The sequence below is a fragment of the Lutra lutra genome, chromosome 8 (assembly GCF_902655055.1).
Source record: "Lutra lutra chromosome 8, mLutLut1.2, whole genome shotgun sequence".
Taxonomy (NCBI): Eukaryota; Metazoa; Chordata; class Mammalia; order Carnivora; family Mustelidae; genus Lutra; species Lutra lutra.
This window is the reverse complement of record NC_062285.1, coordinates 144156722-144174218: the sequence shown is the minus strand read 5'-3', so window position 1 is coordinate 144174218 and position 17497 is coordinate 144156722. Positions and strand designations below refer to the sequence as shown.

General features: G+C 52.1%; 1 protein-coding gene across 2 annotated transcripts in view; it reads right to left on the bottom strand.

Moving 5' to 3' along the window:
* MOV10L1 (Mov10 like RISC complex RNA helicase 1) overlaps positions 1-17497 on the bottom strand; it is a 65447-nt gene that overhangs the window by 8633 nt on the left and 39317 nt on the right. Inside the window, exons 14-21 of one of the 2 annotated variants that reach the window (XM_047742987.1) lie at positions 16121-16179; positions 15591-15688; positions 7364-7481; positions 6730-6908; positions 5801-5947; positions 4865-4986; positions 3646-3745; positions 2618-2782 (exon numbers count right to left, since the gene is read on the bottom strand). In XM_047742987.1, coding sequence (XP_047598943.1) covers positions 2618-2782; positions 3646-3745; positions 4865-4986; positions 5801-5947; positions 6730-6908; positions 7364-7481; positions 15591-15688; positions 16121-16179 — 988 coding nt within the window. The remainder of the gene's footprint in view (positions 1-2617; positions 2783-3645; positions 3746-4864; positions 4987-5800; positions 5948-6729; positions 6909-7363; positions 7482-15590; positions 15689-16120; positions 16180-17497) is intronic. The other variant, XM_047742988.1, reaches the window with a different exon arrangement.

The following is a 17497-nucleotide window of genomic DNA, read 5'->3' as shown; positions in this document are numbered from 1 at the left end:
AGGGGACACATAGGCTCCGTCCACCCAGCCCCGGGAGCTGTTGCTGCAGCGGTGGACACACTGTCTGCTGCATGCGCGAGAGCAATCCTCTCACTCCCAGCTGACCGGAAGCCACAGATGTCCGTGTTGCAGCCTGAACTGGCCCTTTGTCCATCCCGTGTCTCTGTCCGTCTGACAGATCCTCCTGCCCACCCGGTCCTGAATCCAGCCTTGGCCATTCCGGGGCCACCCGGGTGGGTCACCTCAAAAGCGTAGGCAGAGGCAGAATCCGACAGGCCGAAATCGGCGTCTCTGTCCCATCCCCCCAGCCGCAGACCCTGGGAGTCCACTGAATTCTCCAGGGAGCTGCAGGCATCCTTCCCCTTAGGTTCCTCCTGATCCGCAGGCTGGAAAATGCCGAGGTTCTGGAGTCTGACCGGCCCGTCCTTACTCCGCTCCCCACAGCTGCTGCTCCCTGCCCCCTTGTCTTACTTGGCTCAAGGCTCCTCGACCCACCCCCCTGTGGCTTCCCCATCTCGGCGCCACCACGGCCTCCCGCCTCTCCAGCCTGGTTACCCGAGCTGTAGGCCCACTGCTGCCGCGCCCAGGCCTCGGGCCATCCCACCCTGCTTGCCCTGGTCCCGCAGAGACGCAGGGGAGGCTCCTGGGCACAGGCCGGAAGGTAGCTGTGGGGCCTGCTGGCATCCATGGGGCTTTGCACGATGCCCGGCGGTCCCTGCCGCTGCGAAGGCTGCAGCCGTGGTGGGGGACCCTGACCGTGAGGCTGACACACGTTGGGTGCCACTGGCAATGCCTGCCGATGGCTGCATAGAGCGCCCGGGGCCTGGCTCCCCACCGGCCACCAGGGCGCCCTAACCCCCACTGCGCTGATGCCGGGTATGAAACACGTTTCCTCCGTCCCAGGGATTTTAACGTCCACCAGCTGACTGGAACGCACGGTCCCGGACAGAAGAGCTCCTGCCCCGGGAGACGCATCTGGACGGCAAAGCTCCTGAGAACGACGGTTTGCTGAGAAGCACGTGCTCTGGAGCTGGGGCCTCTGAGCCCACGCACAGGCCGATGGGCCTGTGTTTTTCCAGAAGAAGTGGAAATCGGGGAAGAGAAGAGAGAGCCGCTCAGATAGTCTCCTGGGTCCAGACAGCTGAGCGGCCTTCCTCGGGGGTGGAAGGGCCAGGCTGCATTCACTGTCCTGTGGCCCTGGCCTTTACACAAACCCATGAAGCCTGGTCTCGGCTCGGGTGCAGGTGGCCAAGAACACAGCCCCTGGGACCCACAGCCAACTTGAAGCCCTGCTGGGATCTTGTAGAGCCGCTGCTGCGGTCACCAGCACAGGGAGCAAGAACCAATCACGTTCTGCCTCCAGCTGGCCTAGAGCACCCTTCAGTACAAGGCGTCCTCCCCCACTCCTGGGGTGAGGACCCGGGAGGCCCCACAACTTTCCTGCTGATGGCAGCAGTGTCACCTCAGTCACTACAGCATGTCCCATCTCCCAAGATGCTTATCAAAACCCCAAACTCAATTAAGCACCTCAGCTTCTCACTCCCCCAAACCAGGCCCTGCATTAGCCTATGGGGTGCCGGGGAGAGAGGTTCTCTGCCCCCAGACACTCGCTGTAGCTCAAGGGCCTCTGGGGAGAAAGCAGGTGTGGGGTACTCAGGCCGGGGCAGCCCTGCCTCCCGTTTGACCTGTGCCTGAGCCAGGGGCTGAGGCTCCCGCCTGAAGGAGGCCGGCACACAGCGCATCCCAGCTTTGCTGGAGGCCTCCCCTTCCTCCAGCTCCAGCAGCCCTGGGGACATGGGTGCTGGGTAGCCTAGATGGGCAGGGGGCTCTCTGCTGCCCAGTCTGGGCCAGCACAAGTTCACCACCTGCTCATGTGGTCCTCAAAACCTCCTGAAGGTCCAGTGCCCCCAGCGCCCCCAGCTCCCACGTGCTCTCTGGCCTCCTCCATTCTCCAGTGGGTAAAGGGTCTGCGGACCGACAGCCTGACATGGGTCTCAAGCTATTTCCAGGAAAATCTGCCCAGAATCACTGCATCTCGTTTCTGTTAACTGCTAAAGTTTAGAAGTGGCGCTCGTTTTTGTAGCGTAGGCACTGAGAGACCACGCCCCTTGGCTCATCTTACTGAGGGACCCCCGAGACCCACGGTTCTAGGGCTCTAGTGTGTCGGGGGCTGTGGCGGGCTAAAATGCAGACTGCAAAGCCCATCCCTCAAAGTGCTTGCAGTGGGGCTGAGGAGAGACTGCAGGTTAGCCAGCAGACCGGCCCCACAGGAGAGCACGGGGCCGTGTCCTTCAGATGACAAGTTAGAGGCTCTTTCCTGTGTTCCTGTCAACCCCGATTTCACTGCTACTGTGTTTGGCGCCACAGAACCTCTGCCCTCGGGCTCGGATGGGACTGCCTGGAACTGCGGATCCCTGTGGGCCTGTGAAGCACCCTTCTGAGTGGCTGGGACGGAGTGCTGGCCAACATCCCCTCTGGAATGGGAGGGGGAGTGTGAGTTCTCTGCCTCCTCCCCTTCCCTCCCCTGGGAGCAGCGCAGTGTAGGCAGGGAGCAGAGCCCAGCTACAGGGGTGGCAGGGACTGGGGGAGCCACAAGGACGGGGATCCGCGTGCTTACCAGCAGGGGGTTGTAGGCGCCGCAAGCCCCAAAAGCGTTTTCATCCCGCAGGTACACCTGCCGGGACATCAGTCTCTCCAACATAGAGACGCTCAGCCCGTAGGCCATGGCGAGTCTGGACTTAATGACGGGTCCGAGCTGCATGGGGTCTCCGGCAAGGACAATCTGCAGCACATGAATGGGCAGCCATGCTAGAGCAGGGGGACCGTGGTCCCACACACTCACCACCACAGCCAGGGGAGGCCCAGGACACAGGTGTGGGGGCCCCGGGCAGGCAACAGCCCAGCCTCCCGCCTTCTGATGGCCGACTGAGGGCCCCTGAGTGTAGGCTGGGAGGTGGCAGAGACTCAGACTGGCAGGGCAGCCTCTGTCCCCGTCATCTGAGCATGTGCCGCACCCTTCCTCCTGGACACTGCCCTTTGCCTACCCGTCCTGCCAACTCCTGGCCCACGTGGCAGCCAAACTAGATCTGCTCCCTGCTCGGTCTCTGTGCCGCCCCCGCACCTGACAGTCGGGATGGGAGGAGGCCAGTGTCCAGGGGCCAGAAGCTGGAGCGGTTCCGCAAGTACACTCGTGTGCCAAGAGCAGGCTAAGGGGAGCTTAAGAGGACCCCAGGCCATTCCCAGGGTGAGCACTGAGGAGGCAGCTGGTGTGAGCAGGAGAAGCCCAAAGCATCAGCCTAGGGTAATGGGGGTCAGCAGCTATGGGCAGGGGAGGGGGCAGAGTGGTCAGTCTCCGGGCAGCGAGCCAGGGCCCTACCTGCAGGTCCCCACCCGGCTGCACAGTACCTCTTAGTGCTATTTGAAAAACAAATCCAAAGGCAGAGCGGCCCTTCCCTGGCCTCGAGGTGTGAGATATGGGACTGAACACAAGGCCCAGCTTCGCAGCCTCCCAGCCTCCGGGTCCTTAGCACCTCACCCGAGCCTGTCACCCTGGGGCTGTCCTGGGCAGAGACCGAGGTCGGGTGTGCAGAGCGCCCACCAGTGCAGGGGAGATGGGAGGAGAACCACACAGCAAGCAGGCCTTACCTGGCCGTTGGCGTCTGAAACCAGCCCCAGTGGAATCAGGCATTCTGGCTCACTCGCCTGTCCCGCTTCGTCCACAAACACGTGTGTAAAATGTCCGACTCTAGAGCCAAAGATGTTCTCAATGGTCATTTCTGTCAAGCAACAGCCAACACACACTGCATGGCCACGTCTGCCCCCACCCCTGGCAGGCTGGCCAGGAAAGTGGGATCGTCTGGTCTGGATGAACTACAGGTGCCGGCACCGGGCACTCTGGATGTGGGGTCTGTCGTGTTCTTAAGCGGACTCCGAGACAGACAGGGTGAGGGGTGGGAGCGCGCACGCTAATGGGAGACTGTGCGGGCAGGGCCGTGATGGGCCCCATCAGAGCAGATGCTCTTCCCGTTTGAGGCCTGGCTGGGACACAGCTCGACTGCCCACAAACCACGTGATCCTGGGCAGGTCGTGGTGCCTCTGTGCCTCAGTTTCCCCGACTTGGTGGATGTGAGAACAGGGTGAGCTGGTCCGTCTGAGCGACACCCCCACATGGTGGCTGCTGTCCTCCCTGATTCGCGCTCTCCGGCGCGCTTTCAGCTAGGATGACAGCCAGTGCTCCAGGCGCAGGGGGCCCAAGGGAGAGAGCAGAGCATGTGCTCTGGGCCCCAGGCAGCCCCTGCCCCACCAGATGCCCGGAGAAAAGATCTGCGGCAGGGACCGCGCGCCGAAAGCCCCAGAACCGCCGGCAACAGGACACGCTCTGGGCTGAGCCCGACAGGAACCCCATCAGAGCCCTCTGGTGTGCAGTGAGGCAGCTCTGGGCCCCCATCTTCCTCCCTCCACTGGGAGTCCGATCACAGCCCCAGCGCGACACCCGCGGGTCCCCCTACAAAAGACGGGAAAATCACACGCTTCCATTCTTCTACCTCATGTCCCAATTCCTGATGAAGAAACTCAAGATCATGTATCTTCCTTAGGATATAAACATTGGACTTTTCAATTTTTAACCACCAGGTCAAAGTTATTTTTATCAGTTCACACCGCTGTGCGCTTACACCCTCTCGGCTTCGTGTGGCCCCAGCTCCCGCTCGCTCCCCAGCTGCCGGGTGGGGTTCCGTCCTCACTCTCTGGGGTCTGGCCTGGCCCCCAGCGTGCGTCCTCATGTCCTGCCCTGCACGGAAGCTCCACGAGGACACCGGTGCTGCTCCTGTGGGTCCCTGCGGCCCGAGCCACACCCAGTGCCCACCTCACACCTATCTGGTAGAAGAGCCCCGCACTGCTGCACGTCGTGATGATGACCCTGAAGCGGGAGGCCTTCCAGATGTCCTCTCCGTCTTTGCAGTACGTCTTGATGGCGTCAGTGACTGTCTGCAGGGAGGCGTGTGGCCAGCTCACTTTCCAAGTATCACTTTTCGAGTGTCTCTTTATTTTTTTAAAAGATTTTATTTATGTATTTGACAGACAGAGATCACAAGCAGGCAGAGAGGCAGGCAGAGAGAAGGGGAAGCAAGCACCCCGCGGAGCAGAGCACCCGATGTGGGGCTCGATCCCTGGACTCTGAGATCATGACCCGAGCCGAAGGCAGAGGCTTAACCCACTGAGCCACCCAGGCCCCCGCCAAGTGTTCCTTTAAATTGGACATCATCACAAAGCTGAAGAGAGTTCTAAAACAGAACACCCTGTGTTCCCACTTCTTAGTTCTCACTGTTTTCTTAAAGCAGAACATTTTACATTTTCCTGTCAACTTACCCCATGTTCTACAGACTCTTCAGCCCCGAAGAGAACACAAAACCTGCAGAACTTTCTCCCAAAACAACTGTACATTTCCTAGATTCCATTTCTTTTGTTAAGCAAACCAAGAGCTTCTAATTTTCCTAAAGGAATATTTATAGATAAATCAATAAAACAGAACCCAAAAGGAACAATACATTTGGGTATCAAATAAGAGAAAGACACCAGCATTCAATAAAGTGGAGAATGCCAAGGGTTCCTGGGTGGCTCAGGTCATGATCTCAGGGGCGTGCGATGGATCCCTGTGCTGGGCTCAGCACGGGTGGGGAGTCTGCCTGAGACCCTCCCCCATCCCCTCCCCCGGCTCTAACCAAAACCCCATGGGGAATGCCGTTACCGTCAGGTGCAGGCGGGCGGGACCCGTCTACCCCGGCCGGCTGTGGCGGCTCACCTCCTCGAACCTGCAGGTGGCATTTACGCGGACCATGGCGCCAGGCCGCAGCACCTGGCTGTCGTGCAGCCGCAGACACACGAGGTCAGCCGCACTGTTGGAGGGCGCACACACCAGTATCCGACTGTCCGGCAAAGCGTAGTACACCTTCAACCAGGACACAAGACACACAGGGGCATAAATGTCAACCTGTCCCGTGCTCGTGCTCACCACGCGGGCTCACGCCAGCCCCTTCTGGGCCTGAGGCCCAGCCGTGGAAACACGCAGGGATGGTTCTGCCCCTCACGTGCGTGTGCCAGCAAGACACGAGAGGAGGTGAGAGTTCTCTGTTCTCCAGGACCCTAACCTACCCCTCTCCAGGCCTCCAGGCCCCTAACCTAACCGCCCCCCCACCCCGCACTGAGGCAGAGACGGCATCGGATCGGTTCGGTGCGTGGCTCGCACATCACGGCAGCGGCACACTCAGCACACGGCTACTGGTCTGAATCCCGAACGACACGAACACCTCCACAGGCTCCGTCTTAAACACAGAGACATGGACACTTCGGCACAACAGTGGCTTAGCTACTGTTAAGAGAACTTCTTTTCTGCAACAAAATTTCATGTGACTGAATGGTCAGCCATTCCTTTTTTTCTTTTTAAGGACTTTATTTTTCAGTTATCGCTACACCCAACATGGGGCTCAGACCCAAACCCTGAGATCCAGAGTTGGTGCTCCACCGAGCAGTCAGGCACTCCAGAATGGTCGGCCGTTTGGAGGGGAGAGCCCTTTCTAACCTATGGAATAAGCTTTGAAAATCCTACATATTCCCTTAAAAACTGTGGAACAAACTTGGCTACCCGTGAAACAACTGGGATCTTTTCAAGCTTGTCCTTCCCTCCTGACAACACAAGCGCGGCACTCGGCCAAGGCCGCTCCCTGGGGTTACCTGTAAGACAGCCTCTATAATTGTCACCGTCTTCCCGGTTCCAGGAGGTCCGAAAAGAATATACGGGAGCGGGCGGCAGTCCCCACTCAGGATTCTTCTAACAGCTAACTTCTGGTTTTCGTTGAGCACGGGATTGAAAAATTCCTTTTCTCTCGCCCTGGGGACCTGCACTTCGTTTACTGTATTCAAAGTGAGAACCAGAGTCAGGCAGGGTCAAACACCTTGGCACGACAGAAGCACAGGTCAGCAGGGGCCATCACGACGGCCACGATGTAGCCGGTCGGGTTCCCGCTACTGAGCTGTACTCCACTGGGCAGAGTCGGGAAAGTCAACTTCATCTTCTGAGAGCCGAGATGCAGGCCACTCAGGCCGTGTGCAGCATCGCCTAGCCCGGAGTCTGAGACGCGGGCTGGGCGAGGCCGGCAGCAAGAGCCTGTAGTCACGTTCAAGTCCTGAGCCGTACCCTCACGGCTCTACTCGGCGTCCGGTCAGGACAGGAGTGTCCATCTCTCTGGCTGTGGCCAACACCCCACCCCCCGCCCAGGTCCCAACTGGTCCCCTCTGGGCAGGAAGGAGCATCTCGAGGGGCCTATCTTCCAGGCCAGGTTCCCGAGGTTGCCCTGGCAGCCCTCACCATACGCACCCCGATGAGCTGACTTTTCCACAAAGGCCGCCAGTCCCGGTGAGGCCTGGGCATCAGGCCACCTCTCCTTGGCTGCAGGCTTGGTGTGGTCCTTCGTGGCTTTCCTATTCTGGAGACAATCATGTAGAAAAACAGCCTTAAAAAAAAAAGAAAAGCTTTGCACCTACACAGGTTTGGGGAGTGATATAAGCACCCGCCCGCGTCTCCGTGTTTTATTTAACTCTGCACGGATCACAGGTTTCAAAACGCAGCAAAATACAGAATAGCTGAGAAAATTTGCTAAAAAGATTTCTTTTTTGAATTCCCTTACAAAAGTTAATGTGAACCAACTAAATCCTGGGTAATGACGCCAGATCAAAGGGTGACGCTTATCTGATGTGGCGTCTTTTCTCTTCCTGCATCCTTCCCAGTGCTCACCTACGAGGGGAAACCCACGTGGCTGAAGGCAAATCCTGGTCCCTCGCCCCCCAGGAGCCCTCAGGCAGAAGCCCTTCCTCCGCAGCGGGAACGAGCCCTGCCAGGGATGGCTCCGGCAAGCTTCGGCTCCGAGGGGACCGTTGCATGCCTTTTGGGTACCGCCAAGGGCCGGCAGGTCCCGGTCAGCCGTGTTCCGCATCCTGCCCAGGAACTGGTTCTGTGGGTGCTTCAACACACCCGCTCTGGCCCAGACCAGGGGAAGTGGTTTCGGGCCTCCCGTGCTGCAGACCACGCTGTGATCAACAGCTCCACACACTTATCTGTGTGCCGCCACAGGCTCACTGTGTTCTGAAGATCTAGTTGGTGTTATGCAACAATCGCACAGCAGCCCACCTGACGCAACGACTTCTATAGGATGAATTCTAGAAGTGAAATTCCACAAAGTTCCTCGTTAAAAACGGTGTGCATGCCGAGTTTTAGTCCAGAAGGCCACAGCTGTTTCCCTTCCCTGACGCTGAGTGTTCAGGCTATCACGGACACACGTTCACATGCGCCATCTAAAGCACACAACTCGACAAGATGACACAGGGACACACGTGACAGGCTAAACAGCCCTGCTGAGTCCACAAGATGCGGCTTCAGAATGCCCCCGCTGTCAAGGGCACGGATACCTTTCCCAGAACGCGCCGTGTGTGAAGTCCAGATGGCACAGGGTCTGACATCTTCCCACCGTGGAAGCAGCCGCCGTGAGGCCCAGAGACACTGTCCCGTGCACGACAGCCGGCTGCTGTCACTGCGGAGAACCGCTGCACCCAAGCAACAGTGCCATTCCTCTCTCCACTCGCACGTGGGTGGCCCCGGGGCTGTGTCCGTGCTGGCCCCTACTGAGCGTGCTGTTGTGAACATCTGTGCACAAGCCCTTACGTGGACACAGGTCTTCTGTCTCTGGGGCCAGCGCCGGAAGGGAAGTGGCCGGACTGTATGGCCAGTGTGGGCCGAGCTTTCTGGAGGAACTCTTTCAAAAGCAGCTTGTACAAGGCTCCAGTCACTGCACATGCTCACGACCCTTCGTCCAGTTGGTCTTTCTAATTTGTTTGGTCACTGTCATCCATGTGTAGTGGTGGCTCACCGTGGTTGTTCCCTAATGACGGATGCCGAACATCTTTGCATGGATTTACTTACTGTCTGTGTACACGGCCCGATGACGGTTTGTCTTACGGGGGTGCGAAAGCGGTCCGCGTTCTGCAGAAACTGTACTTGGCATTTTGAATCTGGGTCTTTTCTGTGCTAGCGATCTGTGGTACGAGCCCTCATGATGCTGGGCCGCGGCCACAGTTCCCAGTCAGCCCGCGATCACGAGATGGACAGCCCCGCCGTCTTTCCCCTTGAGTACGGTGCACAGTCCGTTACACGAGGTACTTGACGTCTGATTATAAAGAGGCTTTGCATTAGCTGATTTTGCCTTGTATGGTGTTATAAATTCGATTCTGAGTACTTATGCTTGTAAATACACGAGTTATTTCAGTATACTGACCTTATACCCTGTAAGCTTCTCACCTATTAGTTCCAACAGCTTCTTTTTAGGGTCCATCAGATTTTACACATCAACAACACGGCTGCCTTTTCTTTTTCTTGCCAAATTGCTGGTCTACAACCTCCCGCACAGTGTTGAACATAAGTGGCAGGACAGGAAGTGCCCTGACTTTCACGGGAAAAGTGCATTTTGTCACTCACTGTGTAGGTTTTTTTGTAGGTGAAGGAAGTTCCCTTCCATTTCTAGTTTGCTAAACTTTTTGATCAGGAATGGATGTTGGATTTTGTCAGATGCTTTTTCTGTGTCTGTGGGTCGAGGTTTGTTCACATGATGAGTATCGCGGACTGAGATTTTGGAATGCTAAACCAGCCTCTCATTCCTGGTGCGAACCACCCTTCCTGGTCTCTCTCATATATACCTATACTTACATGCATGAGTTCTCTAGAAAAATGACCAATAGGATAAAAAGATTTATTATAAGAGATTGGCTTACGTGACTGCAGAGGCTGAGGAGTGGGAGGTCTGCCACTGGCAAGCTGGACACAGAGGGCAGGAAGAGGCTGATGGTCCCACTCAGGGGAGCTGGGCTGGAGAAGTCCCTGAGAGCCTGCCTGCTCTGTTCAGGTCTCACAGGAGGGATGCCCCTCTACCCTGACCGGGGCACCCACCCACATGATCTCACCCAGAAACAAGATATAACCAGGCGTCCAACAGCCCAGGGCCCAGGGCAGCTGACACATCCCACTGACCACCCCGGTGCTATTCGCCTCTCTTCTGTCCCATCCGCAGAGGCTGTAGTGAGTCACATCTCTGTCTCCTCAGGATTCGGGGAATTTGTGTCTTCATGCTTTCCCCTCATCAGTCTTGCTTGAAGTTTAGCAATTTTTTTTTTTTAAAGATTTTATTTATTTATTTGACAGATAGAGATCACAAGTAGGCAGAGAGGCAGGCAGAGAGAGAGGAGGAAGCAGGCTCCCTGCTGAGCAGAGAGCCAGATGTGGGGCTCAATCCCAGGACCCTGGGACCATGACCTGAGCCGAAGGCAGAGGCTTTAACCCACTGAGCCACCCAGGCGCCCAAAGTTTAGCAATTTCATTGATCTTCTCTGAGAATCAGCTTTTGGGTTGGCTCATGGGTCCCTCTGCTGTCCTTCTGCATTCTGGATTACCGGTTTCTACACCAGAGTCTCATTATTTGCTTTCCTTTGCTTAGTGTGTATTTTATTTGTTCTTATTTCTCTCATGCTCTATGGAAGCGGCCGAGGTCACGGAGTTGAAACCTGTATCCTCCTTCACATTGGGCACTCGGGGCCATGGCCTCCAGAGCCCCAGCAGCAGCGTCCGGCTTCTGGCGGGCTGCAGTGTCACTTCCGTTTCGGCAGAAACGTTTTAATTTCTCTACTGATCTCTTCTGTGATCTGGTGGTTACATATAAGTGTGTTTTCAGTTTCTCAACATTTGGGGATTTTCCAGAGATCTTCCTGCAATTGATTTCTAACTTGATTCTAAGTTAAACTGTATTTTGTAGGACTTCAATTTCTTTTAAATTTGAGACTTCTTTTGTGGCCCCAAATAAAGTCTATAGTGGCGAATATTCTGTGTTCGCTTCTACACCGAGTGAACGTGTCCAACTCTTTCTGGGCGGTGTGCTCTACAAACACCCCTCAGCGGTGACCAGTCACTGTGCTGTGCCCATCGTCTCTCATTCTTGCCCAGCCCTGCGGGAGAAGGCGGACACTGTGGACAGTCACGGGGAGTCTGTCTGGTTCTCTCTGCTGCTTCATCAGCTTCCGTTTCATTCCCTCGAGACTGTTACTAGGTGAGTATGTATCCGAGCCTGTGATGCACTCCTGACGATTATCTTCGTTACTGTGACACACTTATCCTGATCACCTGTGCTCGGAAACCTATGGACACTGACACAGCCACTCTATCTTTGTTTAGATTGCATCTTTCTTCCATCTTTCACTTTTGACATATTTGAGTCTTTGTATTTAAAATGTGTTTCTTGGGGGCGCCTGGGTGGCTCAGTGGGTTAAGCCGCTGCCTTCGGCTCAGGTCATGATCTCAGGGTCCTGGGATCGAGGCCCGCATCGGGCTCTCTGCTCAGCAGGGAGCCTGCTTCCCTCTCTCTCTCTCTCTGCCTGCCTCTCTGCCTACTTGTGATCTCTGTCTGTCAAATAAATAAATAAAATCTTTAAAATGTGTTTCTTGGGACGCCTGGGTGGCTCAGTTGGTTGAGCGGCTGCCTTCGGCCCAGGTCATGATCCCAGCGTCCTGGGATCGAGTCCCACATCGGACTCCTTGCTTGGCGGGGAGCCTGCTTCTCCCTCTGCCTCTGCCTGCCATTCTGTCTGCCTGTGCTCGCTCTCTCTCCCTCTCTCGCTCTGACAAATAAATAAATAAATAAATAAATAATAAAATGTGTTTCTTACAGGCAGCATATAGTTGGGTCTTTCCTTTTTATCCAGCCTGACCATCTCTACCTCTTAACTGCTGTGCTGAGACCACACACATGCATGTGGCGGCTGACAGCAGACTGAACTCTCTTGTCTTGCAACTTGTTTTCTCTGTCTCAACTGTTCTAAGTACACAATCATAGCCAGAGACGTCAGCACCCCATCTACATCGATCACTGTACAAGGGGGTAGGAAGTAAGTCAGGTTACGGTACAGTTGTCCGTGTGTCCCTCTTTTCTGCTTACTTTTGAAATAATTATTTTGTGGTTCCCTTTTATTTCCTTTGCTGGTCTAGCTCTTTATATTGCTATCTTCGTAGCTGCTCTACGGTTTAGAGCATGTATCTTCAACTCATCAGTTTCCTTCAAGTGAATTACACCAACACAGTGTAAGAAATGATACTCTCTTCTCCCACTCCTGTTGCTGTTGCCACATATTTTAGATCTCCACGTTACAAACTCTGTGATATGCTGTTACTCTTCCAGCTTCAAAAGGCAATTACCTTATAAAATTATGAGATTTTACTGTGGTGAGATTTGACTTCAGATCTACCCTCTTAGCATTCTACTCTTTTGATTCTAGGAGTCTGAATTTTTTAGAGCTCTCATATGAAAGAAATCACGCACTATGTGTCCTTCTGTGACTGGCTTATTTCTCTGAGTATAATGTCCTCCAGGTCCACCCATGTTGTCACATTTTAGGGGATTTCCTTCTTTTTAAAAAGTCAATTATCTTTTAAAGAAACTTTTTTTTTTTTTTTTTAAAGAAAAAGTTATTTTAACGCGTGTACCTATTTATAATTTCTGGTCCACCTCTTTCGTCTGGGCAGACCCTCATGTCCACTGGCATCATCTGCATGTGCTGAAGGGTTCTTGCGTCCCATGGTGCAGGTCACCGAGTAATAGTCTCCCCCCATCCCTCAGCCCGAGTACGTCTGAGTACGTTCTCCCGTCTTCATTTCTGCAGTGTTTGCTGGGCGCGGTGTTCTGGGCTGCCGGTTTCTCCTGCCAGCATCGTCAGCTACTCTGCAGCAGTGAGACGTTCCTTGTTTCTAAGACTTGCTATTTGTAAGTGACTTTCAGGGGTGTGATGTCCTGTGCCTCAGTGCGGTCTTCTTCAGATCTCTTACACTTCGGGTCTGTCAGGGAGTCTCCTGAGTATGTAGGGCTTATGGTTTTCATCAAATCAGGAAAGTTTCCACTCACTATTTTTTCTGGTGTTTCTTACACTTCCCTCTCTGGGATTCCAACTGCACAGATGTGAGCCTGCTAGAAAGTGTCCCACAGCTCACTGAAGTTTTTTTTAATACACTTTATATTTTAGAGCCTTTAAAAAAATTGTTTTATTCTGTTTCATTTTGTCAAGTTTCTGTTAACTGTTCAAGTTCACTAGTCTTTCTTTTTTTTTTTTCTTTTAAAGATTTTATTTATTTATTTGACAGACAGAGATCACAAGCAGGCAGAGAGGCAGGCAGAGAGAGAGAGGAGGAAGCAGGCTCCCTGCTGCACAGAGAGCCCGATGCGGGGCTCGATCCCAGGACCCCGAGACCATGACCTGAGCTGAAGGCAGAGGCTTAACCCACTGAGCCACCCAGGCGCCCCAGTTCACTAGTCTTTCTGACTATAGTATCTGGTCTGTTAATTGTCTATTTTTCATCTTAGACATTGAAGTTTTTGTCTTTAAAAGAGAAATTTGTCTTTTATTGTTTGTATCTCCACTGAACACGCTTTTGTATTCCTCTCCCTTAACAGCCCATGGAGTATAGGCATAGTAACTGTTTTAATGTCCCTACCTGCTAATTGCTATCACTGCGGGTTCTTTTTTTTTTTTTTTTTTTTTTTAATTTTTTTAGTTGATTTCAACTGACTGAAATGTCTTAAACAAGCTGTGTTTTTCAGTTTATTTCTGGATTAGGTACCAGACATTGTGAATTTTACACCTTGATGGGTGTGTATTTTTGTATTCCTGCAACTATCCTTGAATTTTGTTGTGGGATGTGGCTGCATTACATGGAGGCCACTCTCTGTCAGATGGGTGAGGCAGCGGGCGGTGCAGGGCGGGACTGTCTGCACCCTCGGAGGACTCTGCTTGCTACTCTGTGAGTTCTCTGGCTGTGGGAACAAACCATGCCCAGCACTGTGGGGACTCAGGATTCTTCTCTGCTCTCGGAGATACTTTCCCAGGCTCAAGTCTTTTGACCCCAAGAGCTCTGTCTTTCCCGTGCTCTCCTCTAGCCGTGTGCCCCACACACTCCACCCGCCTCGTCCTTGCACTGTCAGGTGTGTCTACTCAACTCTGTAGACTGCAGGCCTCCCCCTTTTTGCTCCCTGGCCTGGGAACTCTGAAGGCGCTGAGCTGGGGCAATCACAGGGGCCACCTCATGTCTTCCTCTCTCAGGAATCACTGCCCTAGGATATCTGATGTGCAAATGTCACCACCTGTTGTGCCATGTGTTTTGTCTGATTTTAGATTATTTAAGGTGGGAAGGTAAAATCAGTCTCTATAATTCCATCTTGGTTGATGTACGGAATGCCCTTGAGTTTATGTGCAACTTAGCTAATCCGTAAGAAGGTACCGTTCTACATTTAAAAATATTAAGATTCAGCTACTCAGGAACGTTATTCGTACAAACAGCAACATTTCCCCCACCTCAAATCTCCCATCAGGATCACAAACCCTCCTTGAGAGTCAGGGCATGGAGTGGGCCAGAGAGTGAGGTGACGGAGACAGTCCACAGAGGACACTGTGCTGCTCCAATAAAGACTTCTTTCTACTTTTTGATCAGGTAAGGAATAAAGACAATTTTAATGGAAACTTTTTGCTGTTTCCTTCACAAAATTTTTTGTGAATATGCAGGCATTCAAAAACTCTCTTTTTTTTTGATTTTTGAAAAGAAGCTATAAAATGATAAAAGAGTTTCTAATATATATGCTACCGAAGTGAGCACGGTAAAAGGGTTTCTAAATATTAGATATAATTAGAAATTTGTATTTATTATAAATTTAAACATGCTAAAAAAAAAGCAAATTCCAGGGCGCCTGGGGTGGCTCAGTGGGTTAAAGCCTCTGCCTTCAGCTCGGGGCATGATCCTGGGGTCCTGGGATCGAGCCCCGCATGGGGCTCTCTGCTCGGCGGGAAGCCTGCTTCCTCCTCTCTCTCTGCCTGCCTCTCTGCCTACTTGTGATCTGATCTCTGTCCGTCAAATAAATTAAAAAAAAAAAAAAAAAAAAAAAGCAAATTGCAACAGCACAGAACTACAGACTAAAACCTCCCATAGACATGGAGAATTCTGCTCATTACTGGAAACACAATGATAAATAAAACCACTTCTATTTTACTCATAAAAATAAACGGAACAGCCAGGACAAGAGCGGGCACATAACAGGCGCTTTGTTACTATTTACAGAACTGGGTTGGAGAAGGAAAAACTAACTATCTTTGTAAGGGTCATAAAGATCACAAATGTTAATAATGACTTGGTGGATATATATTCACCCAGACATGCTCTGTGCAGTATATCATTACACAAATCTGCGTGAGTGTATACAAAAAGCATATAATTTTCACGTAGAACAATAAGCTCATACTAACAGACCCATATCTGGGTTTTCCCCACCTACTCTCTGGTAGCCATCTCAGCCTCTTTGTAGTTGTGCATAAACCTTTATACTAAATCCACAGTATAAATATCTTAGTTTTATTTGAGCTGTAATTCTGGGCTACCTGAGAGCTACACTCCTCTAACACTCCACGCAACTGAGAGCCAAAATGTTATCTATTTAAATATTTCAATGTCATCATATCGATACCTTGATGGTGGGCTGTGCATCATTTTTGGTGTCTTGTGCATGGTTCCAATTCCCTGCCACTTGGGGAGACTGTAAAATGATTTCTTCTGGGAACAGCACTTTTAAAACAAGGTAAGAAGGTAGATATTAGTGAAAAACTTAAAAAAGATGAATAGAGGCACCCTGTGTAATTCAAATCTATGCCTTCCTTTCCCTTCTGGCTTCTGTACGCGGCTTCTGGGCTACAGCAGAACATCAGGACTGTGCATCATTCGTAAAGCAGCCATCTGCCTATCTGCAGCTACAACAGTGAGTTCATACTAAGAGAGGAAAAGTGCAGGCAGTGACTTCATTTTCAAGGGTTTAAGCTATTTTCATGCAGTTGAAATATTAAGAAAATACTGAGACTTGCCAATAGGAAGAAAACTTTGGACTGCATAGTTTTACTTGTAATATATGACTGAAGGCACCAAGTTTTATACCAAATTTTACATGAAGCTTATAAAAATACTCTGGGAAGATGTAACACTATTATTCCACAAAAAGAATACCTTTAACACCTAAGTGGATGACGTGTTCAAGTGCAAAGTGACACCGTCTGCTTGTGGTCCTGCCAGAGAGAGAACAACGTGACGTAATGCACCTCCAGTTTAGAAATCTCAAGTCTAGCACTGGTCATGGAAATCTCATTACGTAACCCGAGCCAACCTGCTAATGTAACCTTTACACAAAAATTATAAAGGGGCCACATTGGAATCCGAGCTCCCGGCGTTCTCACAGGCCCTGCAGGGAGGCTGGAGCACCAAGGGCTCACTTTACAGTGTGTGTCTGTACGCAACATTAGTAGGAGTTTTACAGAAAAACTTTAAACAGAGACATCCTTGTCTCAGGATAGCACGGACTCTTTCCTTTCTGGGAATATTTCTCTTTTAAAGATAAAGAGCACAACTAGGAAAAAAAAAAAGAAATATGAGGCATTAGGGAAATATTAGCACTGCTACATCAACAGCAAACTAATTTTGATTGGAAAGATTTAAGCTGGTGAAATGCACAAATGTTAAAAGATAAAACTGAGGCATATTAATAATTTTAAGTTTGGGCAAAAATTGATTCAAACCAGGCAGCACCCAGCCAGCAGGTGGAGAGAGGCCCTGAGGAGTTGTGCAGAATGAAGGACCTTTACGTCTAGAAGGCAGTGGGCACAGGGAAATCATCCCGGGTCAGACAGGATGGGTTATCACAAGCTCCTTTCCTTCAGGGGCGGGCAGGGGTCTGCCGGGCTGAACACCTCCCCGTCCTGACCAGGCAGGTCCTGGCTGACTGGCTGAAGATTCCGTTTCTGGGGGACCCAGAACGGTAGTTCCCTCCGGTGTGGTGACACGGGGCTTAGCATAAGCCACTCTGCTGTGGGTGCTGTTTCGTTTCTTAACACAACAAAAAGAATAAAAAGTGTAAAACCTCATCTTAAATGAAGCAAGACAAGGCCCAAAGTGCGAGCGAAGACAGACGTCTGTTCGTTAAGGGGCATCTGGCCTCAAACTAGGAAAGGTAGGAGGGCAGCTCCATACTGGCTCAGAGTTTGGGCCATATGCAGGTTTCTGGAAAATTCAGACTTGGGAGCTTAAACACCACATGACTGCTCGGTGAGAGGTCGCCATCAGGACTCTTCTGCACAGTATGGAATTGTGGGGGGTGGGGTGAGGGCGTGTGAAGCTGGAAAGCCTGAGTGCACAAGCCCACCCCTCAGACACCGTCCCTTTAGGGTCCCGGGCATGAACGTTCCTGGTGACCTCACTCTGTTCCTTCAACGTAATCTTCAGCAAATACTAGCCTGGGATACAACAAAGTCCATCCAAGATGAGTAACAACCAGAATAGCGCGTAAAGAGGATCACTTAAAGAGGAAGAAACTGAGGAAGGACTAAACGC